The following is a 13,257-nucleotide window of genomic DNA, read 5'->3' on the forward strand; positions in this document are numbered from 1 at the left end:
CCACGCCAGCTGTGAAAGCCTTAGTTTTTTTTGTATTTTGTTTGCTTGTTTATGAGTTATAACAAAAATTAAGAGAATAAATCACAAACATAAAATAAGAAAAAAAATTTTGTGGCCTCCAAGAGTAGATAGATACGTACTTCTTTTCTATAAAAAAAAAAAAAAAAAAAAAAAAAAACTAAAAGGAAAACAAAACCGGTATCTCATTGAGTACAGTTTTTCTCCAATAAAACTTTTGTTTTCAGAGCTTCCTTTATTTTCTACTTCTAATGCTTCATTTTTATTTTCTTCATTAATTCTTGAGTTCCAGCAAATGGAAGGTTTGACCAAACAAAAATAATGACTTCTCTTTATTTTCATAAATGTGTAAACAAATGAAGTGTTTCCAAATGTAAAACTGTTTCTGTCATATATTGCAGAAGATGAAATGAGCAGTTGTGAGCAATGTCATGTATGCAGCAGAAAGGATGCACTTGATAGGCTGCATTTCTGGCCCAGCTTCTCAGGCTGTTTGTAATCTGTACCATTTGAAAGTACTATCAAAACATCAGATTGCAATTGTTGAGTTTATATTTAAACCAAGTTTTTATTAATTTAAAGTTTAAAATGTAAAGGGAAAATAGGACTTAACTGGACTTCTTGGAATTTGATTATATATTTAGGAAACATCATTTATTTATGGAGTTGTAATTTACATGCTTGTATCTTCTAGGAGATTAAGTGAGAGAGAGAGGATTGGAGAATTGGGAGCTCCTGAAGTATGGGGACTTTCTCCAAAGAATCCAGAACCAGAGTAAGTGATTTAAAAATCTTTTTTAAAATTTATCATTTGTTTAAATCCAGTCTGTTGTCAAATTTTTTGTTAAGTGAAGAACTTGAAGTACAGCTCACATTTTTCTCCTTTCATGTGATTTATGCTCTTCTACCCCTTAAGTTTTAAAACATTGAACATACCTAAAGATTAAAACATGCTGAGAGTGGATTGGCATGCTGATAAGTTTTCTTAAATTGTTATTCACGGGTTGCTAATTTCCTAATCATAGAAGGGTTCAGTGTTTAAACAAATACATTTATATTTATATTGTTTCTTTTTTTAATTTACATTTTTTATTGTTGAGAGTATTACATGTGTCTCCTTTTCCCCCATTGACCTCTCCCCGTTTGCTCCCAACCCCCAGCACATGTCCCCACCCCCCTACTGTCTGTGTCCTTTGGTTATGCTTATATGTATACATACAAGTCCTTTGGTTGATCTCTTACCCACCACCCCTCTCACCCTCCCCTGCCTTCCCTCCGAGGCTCAACAGTCTGTCCGATGCTTCTATGTCTCTGGATCTATTTTAGTTCATCAGTTTATGTTGTTCATTATATTCCACATATGAGTGAGATCATGTGATATTTATCTTTCTCCAACTGGGATTTTTTGCTTAGCATAATGCTCTCTAGTTACATCCATGCTGTTGCAAATGGTAAGATTTCTTTTTTTTTACATCAACATAGTATTCCATTGCATAGATGTACCACAGTTTTGTTTTGGTTTTTTTCTTTATTGATTAAGGTATTACATATGTGTTCTTATCCCCCTATTGCCCCCCCCCACTCATTCCCTCACTCCCCTGGTGTCTGTGCCAATTGGTTAGGCTTATATGCATGCATACAAGTCCTTTGGTTGATCTCTCCCCCTTACCCCCACCCTAGTTTCATTTTTTCGCATGTATCTGTCCAATTTTCCCAACATCATTTATTTAAGAGACTGTCTTGACTCCATTGTATGCTCTTGCCTCCTTTGTCAAATATTAATTGAGCATAATGACTTGGGTTGATTTCTGGGTTCTCTGTTCTGTTCCATTGGTCTATATGTCTGTTCTTGTGCCAGTACCAGGCTGTTTTGAGAACAGTGGCTTTGTAATGTAGCTTGATATCTAGTATTGTGATCCCTCCTACTTTGTTCTTCTTTCTCAGGATTGCTGTGACTATTTGAGGTCTTTTTTTATTCCAGATGAATTTTTGGAGAGTTTGTTCTAGGTCTGTGAAATATGCCATTGGTATTTTAATGGGGATTGCATTGAATCTATAAATTGCTTTGGGTAGTATGGACATTTTAATGATGTTGATTCTACCAATCCATGAACACGGTATGTTCTTCCATTTGGTTATGTCTCCCTCTATCTTTTTTTTCAATATCCTATAGTTTTCCAAGTACAGGTCTTTTACATCCTTAGTTAACTTTATTCCTAGATATCTTAATATTTTTCGTGGAATGGCAAATGGGATTGTCTTTTTAGTTTCTCTTTCTGTGAGTTCATTATTGGTGTATATAAAAATGCCATTGATTTCTGGACTTTAATTTTGTATCCTGCTACATTGCCAAATTGATTTATTAAGTCTAGAAGCTTTTTGATTAAGCCTTTTGGGTTTTCCATGTACAATATCATGTCATCTGCAAATACTGATACTGTACCATCCTTGCATCCCCGGTATAAGTCTCACTTGGTCATGGTTTATGATCCTTCTAATGTAATGCTGGATCCGATTTGCCAGAATTTTGTTGAGGATTTTAGCATGCACTAGTATGTTCATTGGGAATATTGGCCTGTAGTTCTCTTTCTTTGTGGTGTCTTTATCTGGTTTTGGAGTTACGATAATGCTGGCTTCATAGAAAGAGCTTGGAAGTGTGCCTTTCTCCTGAATTTTTTGGAGTAGTCTGAGGAGGATAGGTTTTAGTTCTTCTTTGAATGTTTGCTAGAACTCCCCTATAAAGCCATTTGGACCAGGGATTTTGTTTGCTGGAAGTTTTTTTGATTACTGCTTCAATTTCATCTGTAGTTATTGGCCTATTCAGGTTTTTTTATTCCTCCTGGTTGAATTTTGGAAGGTCATATTTTTCTAGGAATATGTCCATTTCTCCTAGGTTGACCAGTTTGTTGGAATAGAGTTACTCATAGTATTTTTTTTTTTTTTTATGATTCTTCGTATTTCTGTGGGGTCTGTTGTTATTTCGCCTCTTTCATTTCTGATTTTGTTTATTTGGGTCCTCTCTCTTTATTTCTTGGTAAGCCTGGCTAGAGGTTCATCAATCTTGATTATCCTTTCAAAGAACCAGCTCTTTGTTTTATTGATCTTTTGTATTGTTTTTTGGTCTCTATGTTGTTTATTTCCACTCTCTGGATCCACTCTGTTCATCAGTTTGTTCATTTTTTGTTACTTAGATTCTACATATGAGTAAGATCACGTGATACCTGTCTTTCTCTGACTGACTTATTTCACTTAGCATGATATTCTCCAGATCCTTCAATGCTGTCTCAAAGGGTAAAAAATCCTTCTTTTTTACTGCTGCATAACATTCCATGGTATAAATGTACCACAGCTTTTTTGTCTACTCATCTACTGATGGGCACTTGGGCTGTTTCCAGATCTTAGCTATTGTAAATTGTGCTGCTATGAACATAGGGGTGCATACATTCTTTCTGATTGATGTTTCAGGTTTCTTAGAATATTTTCCTAGAAGTGGGATCACTGGGTCAAGTGGCAGTTCCATATTTAATTTTTTGAGGAAACTCCATACTATTTTCTATAATGGCTGCACCAGTCTGCATTCCCACTAGCAGTGTACTTGGGTTTCCTTTTCTCCACATCCTTGCCAGCACTTGTCATTTGTTGATTTGTTTTTTGTTTTTGTTTTGTTTTTAATATATTTCTTTATTGAAGGAAGAGGGAGAGAGAGATAGAAACATCAATGATGAGAGAGAATCATTGATCGGCTGCCTCCTGCACGCCCCCTACTGGGGATCGAGCCTGCAACCTGGGCATGTGCTCTTGGCCAGAATCGAACCTGGAACCCTTCAGTCTGCAGGCCGATGCTCTATTCACTGAGCCAAACTGGCTAGAGCTATTGATTTGTTGTTGGTAGCCGTTCTTACAGGTGTGAGGTGATACTTCTTTTTGTTTCAATTTGCATCTCTCTGATGATAAGTGACTTAGAGCATTTTTTTAATGTCTCTTGCCCATCTGTATGTCCTCTTTGGAGAAGTGTCTATTTCGGACCTTTGCCCATCCTTTTTATTGGATAGATTGTCTTCCTTTTGTTAAGTTGCATGAGTTCCTTATATATTTTGGGTGTTTAAACCCTTTATCAGATGTATCATTGCCAAATACGTTCTCTCTTACAGTGGGCTCCCTTTTCATTTTGTTGATGGTTTCTTTTGCTGTGCAGAAGCTTTTTATTTTTATGTAGTCCCATTTATTTATTTTCTACTTAGTTTCCTTTGCCTTAGGAAATATATCTGTAAACATATTGCTACAAGGGATGTCTGAGATTTTGCTTCCTATGGTTTCTTCTAGGATTTTTATGGTTTCATGACTTACATTTAAGTCCTTTATCCATTTTGAGTTTATTCTTGTGTATGCTGTAAATGTGTGGTCTACTTTCATTTTTTTGCATGTATCTGTTCAATTTTCTCAACACCATTTATTGAAGAGACTCTCTTGACTCCATTGTATGCTCTTGCCTCCTTGTCAAATATTAATTGAGCATAATGGCTTGGGTCAATTTCTGGGCTTTCCGTTCTGTTCCGTCGATCTGTATGTCTGTTCTTGTGCCAGTACCAGGCTGTTTTGATTATGGTGGCTTTGTAGTATAACTTGAAATCTGGTATTGTGATTCCTCCAACTTTGTTTTTCTTTCTCAAGATTGCTGCAGGTATTCGGGGTCTTTTTTAAATTCCATATAAATTTTTGGAGAGTTTGTTCTAGGTCTGTAAAATATGCCTTTAGTATTTTAACTAGTGGCCCAGTGCATGAAATTTGTGCATGGGGGCGGGGGGGGGGGTCCCCTCAGCCTGGCCTGCACCCTCTCCAATCTGGGACCCCTCGAAGGATGTCCTACTGCCGATTTACAGGGATCGGGCCTAAACTGGCAGTTGGACATCCCTCTTGCAATCCGGAACTGCTGGCTCTTAACCGCTCACCTGCCTGCCTGCCTGCCTGATTGCCCCTAACCACTCTGCCTGCCAGCCTGCTCGTCCCCCAGCTGCCCCCCGCCACCGGCCTGCTCGCCTCCAAATGCCCCCCCGCCAGCCTGATCACCTCCAACTGCCCCCCTGCCGGCCTGCTCACCCCCAGCTGCCCCTCCTGCTGGCCTGCTTGCCTCCACCTCCCCTCCCCACTGGCCTGCTCACCCCCAACTGCCCCCCTGCTGGCCTGCTCACTCCAAACTGCCCCCCACTGTCCTGATCATCTCCAACTGACCCCCACTGATGGCCTGCTCGCCCCCAACTGGCCCCCCTTCTGGTCTGCTTACCCCTAACAGCCCCGCCCCCCCCACCAGCCTGATCACCCCAAACTGCCCCCCGTGCCAGTGTGCTCGCCCCCAACTGCCCCCCTGCCAGCCTGCTTACCCCCAACTGCCCCCCCTGGTGGCCTTCTTGCCCCCACCTCCCCTCCCCACTGGCCTGCTCACCCCCAACTGGCCCCCCCTGCTGGCCTGCTCACCCCCACCTCCCCTCCCCACTGGCCTGCTCACCCCCAACTACCCCCCTGCTGGCCTGCTCACCCTGAACTGCCCCCCCTGCTGTCCTGATCACCCCTAGCTGACCCCCACTGACGGCCTGCTTGCCCCCAACTGGACCCCCTGCTGGTCTGCTCACCCCCAACTGCCCCCCCACCGGCCTGATGACCCCCAATGGCCTCCCCACTGGCCTGATCACCCACAACTGCCGTCCTATCCTGGCCTGATCACCCACAACTGCCCTCCCCTCTTGGCGTCTAACTGCTTCTACCTCAGCCCCGCCACCATGGCTTTGTCCAGAAGAACGTCCAGAAGTTTTCCTGGAAGGTCTCCCAGTCTAATTAGCATATTATCCTTTTATTAGTGTAGAATTAGTGTAGATAGAGGCCTGGTGCATGGGTGGGGGCAGGCTGGTTTACCCTGAAGGATGTCCCAGATCAGGGTGGGGGTTCCCTTGGGGCATGGGGCAGCCTGGGCAAGGGGCCTGTGGTGGTTTTCAGGCCAGCCACACCCCCATGGGGTGAGGGTCCCTGCTGGGGGGGCGTGGCCAGCCTGGTGAGGGGCTGAGGGCCGTTTTCAGGCTTGCCACACCCCCTTCAGGGTGGAGGTCCCCACTGGGGTGCCTGGCCAGCCTGGGTGAGGGGCTAATAGCTGTTTGCAGGCTGGTCAAGCCCCCCAGCGGGGACCCTCACTCCATGGGGGGTGTGGCCAGCCTGGGTAAGGGGCTGAGGACTGTTTTCAGGCTGGCCACACACACCCCGTGACCCAGGCTCCCAGCCCCTCCTTCAGAGGTGGCCAGGGTGGGCAAGAAGCTTGGCTTCCTCCATTGCCGGGGGCAACCCAAGCCTCCTGCTCACTCCAGCTCCATGGCTGCTGCCATCTTTGTTGGGTTAATTTGCATACTCACTCCAAATTGTCTGCTGGGTGTAGCAGAATGATGGTCAATTTGCATGTTTCTCTTTTATTAGTGTAGATAGGGGTTGCATTGAATTTATAGATTTCCTTGGGTAATATGAACATTTTAATGATGTTGCTTCTACCAATCCATGAATACGATATATTCTTCCCTCTCATTTTTCAACACCCTGTAGTTTTCTGAGTACTATAGTTTGCCTCCTTGTTTAAGTTTATTCCTGAGTATCTTAATTTTTTGTTGCAATGGTAAATGGGATTGTTTGTTTAGTTTCTCTGAGAATTCATTATTGGTGAATAAAAAAGCCCTCGATTTTTGGGTGTTGATTTTGTATCCTGCTACATTGCCAAATTCATTTATTAAATCTAGTTTTTTGGTGGAGTCTTTAGGGTTTTCTTTTTCAGCATATATTTCTTGCTTTTTTTGTATTTTTATTGAATTTTTACAGAGAGAAAGGGTGATAGTCAGAAACATCAATGAGAGAGAAACATGGATGAGCTGCCTCATGCACGCCCCCTTCTGGGGATCGAGCCCGCAACCAAGGTACATGCCCTCCACTGGAATCGAACCCGGGACCTTTAGTCCACGGCCCAATGCTCTATCCACTGAGCCAAACCAGTCAGGGCTTTAGGGTTTTCTATGTACAATATCATGTCATCCGCGAATAATGAGTTTTATTTCCTACTTTGCAATTTGGATGCCTTTTATTTCTTCTTCTTGTCTGATCAATGTGGCTAGGACTTCCAGTACTATGTTGAATAGGAGTGGTGAAAGCAGACATCCCTGTCTTGTTCCTGTTCTTAGAGGAAATGCTTTTAATTTTTTCCCATTGAGTATGATGTTCATTGTAGGTTTGTCATATATGGCCTTTATCATGTTGAGATATGCTCCCTCTATTCCCACTTTGCTGAGAGTTTTTATCAAAAATGGGTGTTGGATTTTGTCGAATGCTTTTTCTGTGTCTGTTGATGTGATCATGTGATTTTTGTCTTTCATTTTCTTTATATGATGTATCACATTTATTGGTTTTTGAATATTGCACCAGCCTTGCATCCCAGCAGAAATCCCACTTGATCATGGTGTATGATTTTTTTTTAATTTTTAATCTTTATTGTTGAACGTATTACAGATGTCCCTCCCCCCCCCCTTGATCCCTTCTAGCCCACACCTGCCCCCACCCCAGGCCTTCACACTATTGTCTGTGTCCATAGGTTATACATATATGCATACAAGTTCTTTGGTTAATCTCTTGTCAACCACCCACTCTCCCCCACCTTGCCTCTGGGATTCTACACTCTGTTCCATGCTTCCACGTCTCTAGAAACACTCTGTTCATCCGTTTATTTTGTTCATTAGATTCCACAGTATTAGTGAGATCATGTGATACTTGTCTTTCTCTGACTGGCTTACTTTGCTTAGCATAATACTCTCCAGGTCCCTCCATGCTGTCTCAAAGGGTAAGAGATCCTCCTTTTTTACTGCTGCATAGTATTCCATGGTATAAATGTCCCACAGCTTTTTATCCGCTCATCTGCTGATGGGCACTTGGAGCCCACCCTTTCTCTAATCCAAGGCTGTTTCTGCTGTTTACTGCTCAAGAGCCTTCCAGAAGCAGCAGGGCCCAAGGGCAGCTCCCACCTCCAGAACCCAGTGGAAGGCTTACCAGGCCATAAACAAACCCGAATTAAGCCTTGTGGGCATGTCAGACCCTGTGCGTGAGGAGGACAGGGCCCTGCCTTCCGGGGAAGTTTGAAGGGGAGGAGAGGCTCACACAGGGTGGTCAGTATCCTAAGAATGTAAAGGGCTCTAGGGCAGCCTGCAGAGGGGAGCAGCTCACACCACAGGAAGAGTTACGGTGGATTCCCCATTTCTCAGGCAGGGAGACAGGCTCAAAGTTCTTGAACCTGCTATCTAAGAGCATCACAGGAGTAGAGCTGAAGTCCTCTGGCTTCACCTGTCAGCCCGCCCACTCCACAGGGAGCAGGGGACCAAAACGGGTCATCCTCCAAGGGCCACACTGGGTTTCCAAGGTTGGCAACCGCTGGGCTGGAACAGATGCCTGTCAGAGACAACAGGCCGCGAGAGATCCCTCAACGTGAGACAAGCTAAGCTAAGGAGATCGAGTCTTGAAGTGTTCACAGGGCGGCCCTCTGAAGGCTCTGAGAGAAGCCGCCGCCTTACACAGCTCTAGATGCCCACCATGCCCTGCTGCTCGCAAACCGAGTGGGGGCTGGGGCTTGCCGGACTTCCAGGCGCGCGCTGTGGGAGGCGTTGTGACAGGCGTTGTGACGTCATCGGGAGACGTGTGGGAGCGCGGCTTTGGCGCCCGCAGTTGAAAGCTCACGGGTGCTCGGGGAGGAGGGCCCGAAGGACCGGCGTCTGTGGAGGCGGTTAGTGTTGCGGGGGGGGGGGGGGGGGGGGGGACTGGACGCGAGCGTCCACTGACTGTCATTGGTCGTTGTCAGCCCCGCGTGGGTGGGGACAATGGACCAGTTCTCTGCCAGAGGCTCGGCTCCTCTCCTGGGACTCGGCTGCACCACCCGCTCGGGGGTGGGCTCTTGGCTGCAGCAGGTGTCCCAGTCTGAAACCTCCTTGCACACCATAGTTACTTTCCTGGCCGCTTCCGACACTGTGTCCGCTCCAGTTCACCCCAGCTGGTGCTTGTGCGATGGAGACGTCCTAATTTGAAATGGCGTTTACCTCTAATGGTGTATGATCTTTTAAATGTATTACTGGATCCAATTTGCTAATATTTTGTTGAGGATTTTAACATCTATGTTCATCAGGAATATTGGCCTGTAATTCTCTTTCTTTGTAGCGTCTTTATCTGGTTTTGGAATTAGGATAATGCTGGCCTCATAAAAAGAGCTTGGAAGTGTTCCTTCCTCTTGGACTTTTAGGAATAGTTTGAGGAGTGTGGTGTTAGTTCTTCCTTGAATGTTTGGTGAAACATCCCTGTAAAGCCATCAGTACCAGGGCTTTTGTTTGGTGGGAGTTTTTTTTTTATTACTGTTTCTATTTCATCAGTTGTTATTGCCCTATCTAGGTTTTTTATTCTTCCTGATTCCGTTTTAGGAGATAATTTTTTCTAGGAATTTGTCCATTTCATCCTCATTGCCCAGCTTCTTGGCATATTGCTGTTCATAGTATTTTCTTAAAATCCTTTTTATATCTGTAGTGTCAGTGGTTATTTCCCTGCTTTTGTTTCTGATTTTATTTATTTTTGGTCCTCTCTCTTTGTTTCTTGATGAATTTTGCTAACGGTTCATCAATCTTGTTTATCCTCTCAGAGAACCAGCACTTGGTTTCATTGATTTTTGTGTTGGTTTTTTGTTTGTTCGTTTGTTTTTAGTCTCTGTGTCATTTATTTCTACTCTAATATTTATTATTTCCTTCCTTCTACTTACACTGGGCTTTTCTTGTTGCTCTCTTTATAGTTCTTTAAGTTGTAGGGTTAAATGGTTTATTGTTGCTTTTTCTTGTTTTTTGAGGTAGGCCGGTAGTCCTATGAACTTCCCTCTCAGGACTGCTTTTGCTGTGACTCAGAGATTTTGGGTTGTTGTATGTTCATTTTCACTTGTTTCCAGGAAGTTTTTTATTTTTTTCTTGATCTCGTTGGTAACCCATCCATTGTTTTAATAACGTATTATTTAGCCTCCAGGTGTTTGAATGTTTTGGGGTGTTTTTACAGTAGTTGAGTTCTAATTTCATTCCACTGTGATCTGAGAAGATGCTTGATATGATTTCAATCTTCTTGAATTTGTAGAGACTCGTGCTGTGTCCTAACATGTGGTCTGTCTTTGTGAATGATCCATGTGCACTTGAAAAGAATGTATATTTTCAGCTTTGGGGTGAAATGTTATATAAATGTTAATTAAAATCCATCTAATCCAGTGTGTCCTTTAGAGTCACTGTTTCCTTGTTAGTTTTTTGCCTGGAAGATCTATCCAGTGAAGTCAGTGGGGTGTTAAAGTCCCCTGCTACGACTGTATTGTTGTTGATCTACAAAGGGACTTTTTGAGGTAATTGACATACAACATTATATTAGTTTCAGGTGCATAACATAATGATTTGATATTTTTATACAGAGGTGGGCAAAAGTAGGTTTACAGTTATTTACATGGAAAATAACATAATAGCTAATAAATAGTAATGCAAGAATAAACTCTGTGTTCCCCATGCTCACAATTGTAAACCTACTTGTGCCCTAATCTATATTCTTGGCTCCTTTGTTGTATACAAATTGACCATGTATGTGTAGGTTTATTTCCGAGCTCTCTATTCTGTTCCCAAATGAAGTGTGTGTGTGTGTGTGTGTGTGTGTGTGTGTGTGTGTGTGTTAATCCTCACCCGGGGATATTTTTCCATTGATTTTTAGAGAGAGTGGAAGAGATAGGGAAAGAGAGAAACATTGATATGAGAGAAACAGTTCGATTGGTTGCCTCCTGCATAAGCCGCAACCAGGGCCCGGGCCAGGGAGGTGCCTGCAACCAAGATATACGCCCTTGACCAGAATCGAACCTGAGACCCTTTGGTCCACAGGGCAGTGCTCTATCCACTGAGCCAAACCAGCTAGGGCCCAAATGAATTTTTTTACAATGAATATACTGATAAGGTTTTGTTTCATTTTCCTGTGTCAGATACTATCTAAAAGATTAATCCTTTTTCATTTTTCTTATTTTTTTTCTCTTTGATTCTGTTCATAAGATTCTTCTTCCCTCTCACCTGTTTCTGTGTCTACTTTAGGTTGAGTTGAAACGATGGGCTTGACAGGTAAACTTGTAATTTGTGATAGGGTGATAAAGCATTATTATCTGAAACTTGTTCTTAACAAATATCTTTGTGAAATGCTTTGAAGAATCTGAATTCAAAGAATTAGAATTGGAAAGAACCCTAAAAATAATTTTCTAAGTAATATTTAAATTATTTCAGATGTGACTTTCAAAGAAAAGATTATATGATACTAGAGGCCTGGTGCACGAAATTCGTGCAAGGGTAAGGTCCCTAGTCCTGGCTGGCGATCAGGGCCAATTGGGGCCTTCCAGCTGCCGGCAGAGGCGTTCCTTCGTTCCATGCCACCCCCTGGTGGTCAGTGCATGTCATAGCGAGTGGTCGAACTCCTGGTTGTCGAACTCTCAAGGGGACAATTTGCATATTAGCCTTTTATTATATAGGATAGGGATTCCTTTTCTAAGCTATTACAGAATTTTTATAATACTCATTTGCAAAATTATCTACAACAGAATGAAATGTGTTTACACTGTAGTATGTCAGGTTCTTCTTGCTCTAGGGAGACAGACAGTTGCTGTTCTGCCATATGTCCTTTACACACATAGAATAAAATTATGATGTCTTCCCTAAGTCTTCTTATCTCCATTTTCTTTCATCTTTCCTTATGGTTCCCTACATTTTCTCTGAGGTTTCTTCTGAAAATATAAATCTTACATTCTACTTTCAGTTGGAATAGCACTTTGTGAACTCTAAAGCATTATGCAAGGGTAAATAATTATTATATATATATATATATATATATATATATATATATATATATATATATAAAAGCCTAGCGATCATCCGACTGTTCGACCATCTGACCGGTAGTTATGATGCGCAATGACCAAGAGGGGGCAGACGCTCAATGCAGGAGCTGCCGAGCTGCAGTGACTTGGCAGCTTCAGTTCTCGGGTGACGTACCCAGAACCAGAGAGGAGGGAGCCCAATTCCGGGGTGCATCACCCAAGAACCGCCCTCTTGCAATCCAGGATCCCTCAGGGGATGTCGGAGAGGCGGTTTCAGCCTGATCCCTGCAGGCCAGGCTGAGGGACCACACCACTGCACGAATCTGTGCACCAGGCCTCTAGTATTATTATGAAGGTGGTAAATCCTTTAACTGTACTCTTAGAAAAGCAGTCCAGTGCTTGCTTTAATGTTTCTTGGAAATCATTTGTTACTGAAAAATTTTAAGTCTATATTTTTATACTCAGTCGTCCATATTTCATTACTTTTCTGATGCTTTTCTTTTTATTTTTTAAATAAATCTTTTTTGTTAAGATTATTACAGTTGTTTCTCTTTTTCCCCCCATAGCTTCCCTCCACCCAGTTCCCACCCCACCCTCTGCCCTTACCCTCCTCCCCCACTGTCCTTATCCATAGGTGTACGATTTTTGTCCAGTCTCTTCCCACACCCCCACACCCCTTTACCCCCGAGAATTGTCAGTCCATTCCCTTTCTATGCCCCTGATTCTATTATATTCACCAGTTTATTCTGTTAATTAGATTTTTTATTCACTTGATTTTTAGATTCACTTGTTGATAGATATGTATTTTGTAATACCAAAACCAGATAAAGACAACACAATTAAAGTGAATTACAGACCAATATCCCTCATGAACATAGATGCCAAAATCCTCAACAAAATTCTAGCAAATCGGCTCCAGCAGTATATCAGAAAGATCATACACCATGACCAAGTAGGATTTATCCCAGGAATGCAAGGATGGTACAATATCCGCAAATCAATAAACATGATACATCACATAAACAAATTGAGGGAAAAAAATCACATAGTCATATCAATAGATGCAGAAAAAGCATTTGACAAAATCCAACACCCTTTCTTGTATATTATTCTTTATTTCAATCAGTGTATGCTTAATTTCTAGTTGGTCCTTTTTCATATCCTCGAGGATCTCACTAAATTTATCGGCAGTTTCTAGAAAATTATTGAAAAACCTTATAACCATGGTTTTGAACTCTATATCCAGTATTTTGCTTTCCTCCATTTCATTTGTGAAGTGATTCTTTGTCTCCGCATTTTGGCTGCTTCCCTGAGTTGAT

The 13,257-nt window shown here is 42.4% G+C and overlaps 1 protein-coding gene across 1 annotated transcript in view; it reads left to right on the top strand.

The window, feature by feature from the left end:
• The window catches only part of NKAP (NFKB activating protein), a 30,712-nt gene that overhangs the window by 2,318 nt on the left and 15,137 nt on the right, over positions 1–13,257 (top strand). Inside the window, exon 2 of the mRNA XM_008160923.3 lies at positions 713–793. Coding sequence (XP_008159145.1) covers positions 713–793 — 81 coding nt within the window. The remainder of the gene's footprint in view (positions 1–712; positions 794–13,257) is intronic.

This window comes from Eptesicus fuscus, chromosome 1 (assembly GCF_027574615.1).
Source record: "Eptesicus fuscus isolate TK198812 chromosome 1, DD_ASM_mEF_20220401, whole genome shotgun sequence".
Lineage (NCBI taxonomy): Eukaryota > Metazoa > Chordata > Mammalia > Chiroptera > Vespertilionidae > Eptesicus > Eptesicus fuscus.